This window comes from Copadichromis virginalis, linkage group LG14 (assembly GCF_057382275.1).
Source record: "Copadichromis virginalis isolate Kocher_CV1m ecotype Utaka linkage group LG14, C_Virginalis_male_GT1.1, whole genome shotgun sequence".
Classification (NCBI taxonomy): Eukaryota; Metazoa; Chordata; class Actinopteri; order Cichliformes; family Cichlidae; genus Copadichromis; species Copadichromis virginalis.
In genome coordinates, this window is record NC_140631.1 from 42,771,133 (window position 1) to 42,775,058 (window position 3,926).

The 3,926-nt window shown below is 42.7% G+C and overlaps 1 protein-coding gene across 1 annotated transcript; it reads right to left on the bottom strand.

Annotated features, from left to right (window-relative positions):
- Positions 1–2,458: 2,458 nt before the first annotated feature.
- LOC146694765 (olfactory receptor 4S1-like) lies at positions 2,459–3,656 on the bottom strand. The gene has a single exon (XM_085478892.1). The coding sequence runs from the start codon at positions 3,551–3,553 to the stop codon at positions 2,618–2,620; it is 936 nt and encodes a 311-aa protein (XP_085335018.1). The 5' UTR covers positions 3,554–3,656; the 3' UTR covers positions 2,459–2,617.
- Between the last annotated feature and the right edge of the window lie 270 nt (positions 3,657–3,926).

Sequence of the window (3,926 nt, forward strand, 5' to 3'; positions counted from 1 at the left end):
ATACAGAGGACAATCACAAACCAAAACCCACAACATCTCTAATATTTGATTTTTATTTCAGCGTGAACTAGAATCACCCCACCTGCTAATGATTTATTTTCTAATGTGGACCACAAGAATGAAGCTCTTGAAACTGTTTTGTTTGAATAGAGATGAAAAGAACAGCGAAACGTTACAGCTGCAGTGACCGTCAGCATGCTGCATGTGTTTCAGGCACTTCCTGTAGGCAGGGTTGGGGCTCATTGGCTGCTACATACACTGGATGATATGGCAATGACCCTGTTGCCACTAGGTGGCACTGTGACTGTAACTGAATACTGGCGGGTAGCTGTGCTCAGGCTGGGACTCGCATGCAATGGGGTCAACTGAACAATTTATTATACACAGCAACTTAAAATTTCATATCTAAATATCAAAATTTGCCACAGTTCCCATGACACACCTCCATCACAGCATGAAGAGGTCGGCACATCAGACTCTTCATAGTCTTCTGAAAACTGATCTGTTACAACTCAAGCAGGAGTTTGTTAAAATGTATCTTGATGGACAGAAATATGCAGAGAAATATTTAAATTTTAATTTTAATTTTAATTGACCCTAACCCTAACCCACCCGGGGGATTAATAAAGTTTTATTTTATCGAATCTAATAACTTTAATCTCAGCCAAACCGATTTACTCACGAACAAATAAAACACTGAAAAAAGCCCAACAATAACATTTTTAGGTTGTCTAAGTGACTTATATATCACGTTTAACCTGAGTAGTGAAAGTCCGCGATGATCTGAACATGATGTGCCGGGAGTTGTGCCGTTCTCGGCGGCTCCAGTGACCCTCGAGCTCCCGGCTCGCTATCAAGCTGGTGGGTAACAGACGTCTCCGAAAACGTCGAAGCACTTTTGCAAATATGCGATATCTTGATAAACCGAGCAGATATTTGATGTTTACACAGCTACTTTCTCGCCTGAAAATATGTTAAAAGTTTATTTTGTGACCCAGAAAGATTAATATGAGTAATTTTAAAACTTAGTAGCGGCCGCCATCGTTGGAAACTGGAGTTTGGCTGGGCCGCGCTATGAATTCTGGGATATGGTGGGCCACGAAGGACACACCCGATCCATCCTTCAAATTCGGGGAAAATGAGGACGCATTTGTCGGCTGCATTCGGAGGAGTCTACGAATTTGGACAGCCTTCGGCGCGTCGCTGTGACGTAATCGGTCTACAAATGCGGCCTCAGGAGGAAGCAGCCCAGGAATTTGGACACGACCATGGAGAAAAACATGCCTAGTGCTCCCAGGACTCGTGATACGGCAGGACCGTCATAAAAGCATGTGAGGTCATCACCGCAGCAAACAGTAAGAACAAAGTGGAACTTATCGGCAGATATTTCCAGTGAGTGCACTTATAACTATGTGACTGAAATAGAAGGAGACTTTTGGACATGAATTTTTTGTTAAATGGGGTGTTCGTAAGTCAGGGTTCCACTTTATATATATAGCCAATCATTAGAGATAGGTTGATCATATTTAAGATCGAAGCATTAATTAATGGCAGGACTTCTTTGAGCAGTTTTGTAGGAATGGGGTCTAAAAGACACGTTGATGGTTTGGAGGAAGTAATTATTGAAGTTAACTCAGAAAGATCAATTGGAGAAAAAGAGTCTAACTTAACATCAATGGTACTAAGAGTAGCTGTAGATAATATTACATCTGTGGGATGATTACTGGTAATTTTTCCTCTAATGATAAAAATGTTATTTGTGAAGAAGTTCATGAAGTCATTACTAGTTAATGTTAAAGGGATGGTTGGCTCAACAGAGCTCTGACTGTTTGTCAGCCTGGCTACAGAGCTGAAGAGAAACCTGGGGTTGGTCTTATTTTCTTCAATCAGTGATGAATAGTAAGATGTTCTGGCTTTGCGGAGGGCTTTCTTATAAAGCAGCAAACTATTTCTCCAGGCTAAATGATGATCCTCTAAATTTGTGACTCTCCAGCTTACGAGTCATCTGCTTTAGGCTACGTGTCTGAGAATTATACCACGGAGTCAGGTACTTCTGATTTGAGGTTTTCATAGGAGCTACAGTATCCAGAGTTAGTCTGTGTGGTATCACAGTACTGGATACTGAAGAGAAGTTGATGAGCAGCGTTCATACATAAGTGTCGCTGCCCTCTAGTGACGGCAGTATGAAGGGCAGCAGTGACACTAAAAGTGTGTGTGCTGCAGGGTGCCCAACGTGGCTGGGATGGTGCTTTTCATGTGGATTTCATAACATTTTTTCATCCAGTTTCATTGCAGCCGGTGTGAGTACAACGGTTTAAAGGTGGGAAGTAACAAGGAGTTTTAGCATTTACTAGAATCTAACCAATCTTTACACAGATTCCTTTAAACAAATGAAAGGAACAGAGTGATCATTCTTTGACCCTTCGAGCACAGGACACTAAAACAATGAAACATAAACTTTAACTTAAAGTACTAAGAACCAAAAGTGACATTTTAGGATTGGACTTTATTAGTTTTAACTGAATTCTATCCACATATTTTGGTTGACTTGAACAGAAGATTAGAAAATAACTTCATCTTCCTATGTTTTCTTCATGTTTGATTTCATTAACATGGCTTAGTTTTTCCTGAATGTCCCAGTCCGGTGGGTGAACCTGTGGACCATCCTGGACCTGATCTGCTGCAGGTTCAAGCCATAGATGATGGGATTGACGAGGGGTGGGACCACCAGGAACTGAGCAGCTAATGCATTCTGCAGGGCCTTCATTGTACTGCCGCCGCTGTAACGAGAGTACATGGTATCAAACATCAGTGAGGTGGTGAAGACCAGCAGTGTAATGAGGTGTGGCAGACACGTCTGCATGAATTTCCTGCGGTCGGCTTGAGATCTGATGGCAGCTCGTATCAGGTGGACGTACGACACCATGATTAGTGCAGTCTGTGACAGGTGTGAAAATATCAACATGAACGCATAGATATTGTTGAGGGTCGAGTCAGAGCATGACAGTTTGACCACCTCCCAGTTAGTGCAGAATATCTTGGGGATGTGGCGTCCGCAGAGCGGCAGCCTGGCGGTCAGGACGGTGCCCACGGCCGTTTCAAAAACTGAGAAGCACCAGGTGAGCATCAGAAGCTGGGCTACCTTCTGAGCTGTCATCAGCATCCGGTACTGCAGTGGTTTGCAGATGGCGATGTAGCGGTCATACGCCATGACAGTGAGACTGGTACACTCAGAGAAAATATAACTATAAGTGACAAACATCTGCCCCAAACAGGCCGTGTACGTGATGACATAAGAGTTGGTCAGAAGGTCATGAAGCAGCTTTGGGTAGAAACTCGAAGCTCCACAGATCTCATTAAAACAAAGGCTGCACAAGAAGATGTAGATCGGCTCGTGGAGCGTTTTATCCAGGCTGATGGTGATGATGAGGGTCAGGTTTACAGACACGGTGAAGAGGTACGACATCAGAGCGAAGGCAAAGTAGATCTGACGGTTTGTCAGCGAGTCGTTCAGACCCTGAAGCACAAACACAATTTCAAAGTTATTCTCCATCCTGTAACGAGCTGCTAAAGGATCATCAACTCTTCATCATGTCAGAGTTTAAACACAAGCTGCACCGAGTCTGTATTCAGTTCAAAACTATTCTTTAAACAGAGTAACCATAGAAAAACATAAATTCAATCTTAAGGGAGGCAAGGAAAACAAAACTCAATGAATCGCACAGTGAAGGATGGGAACTTGTACTTGTTTCACTTCAGAAAGACTAAACAGAGTTCACATTGAGGAGCTCATCCTGTACAAAAGTGAACCACAGTGACATAAAAGAGATCAACATTTAACCTCCGTTCTTCATGTTTTCTGACATTTTCATTCAGATCTGCTTTAGACGCTTAAAGAAGCTCTTACATAAAGAAAAAAGGCTCGA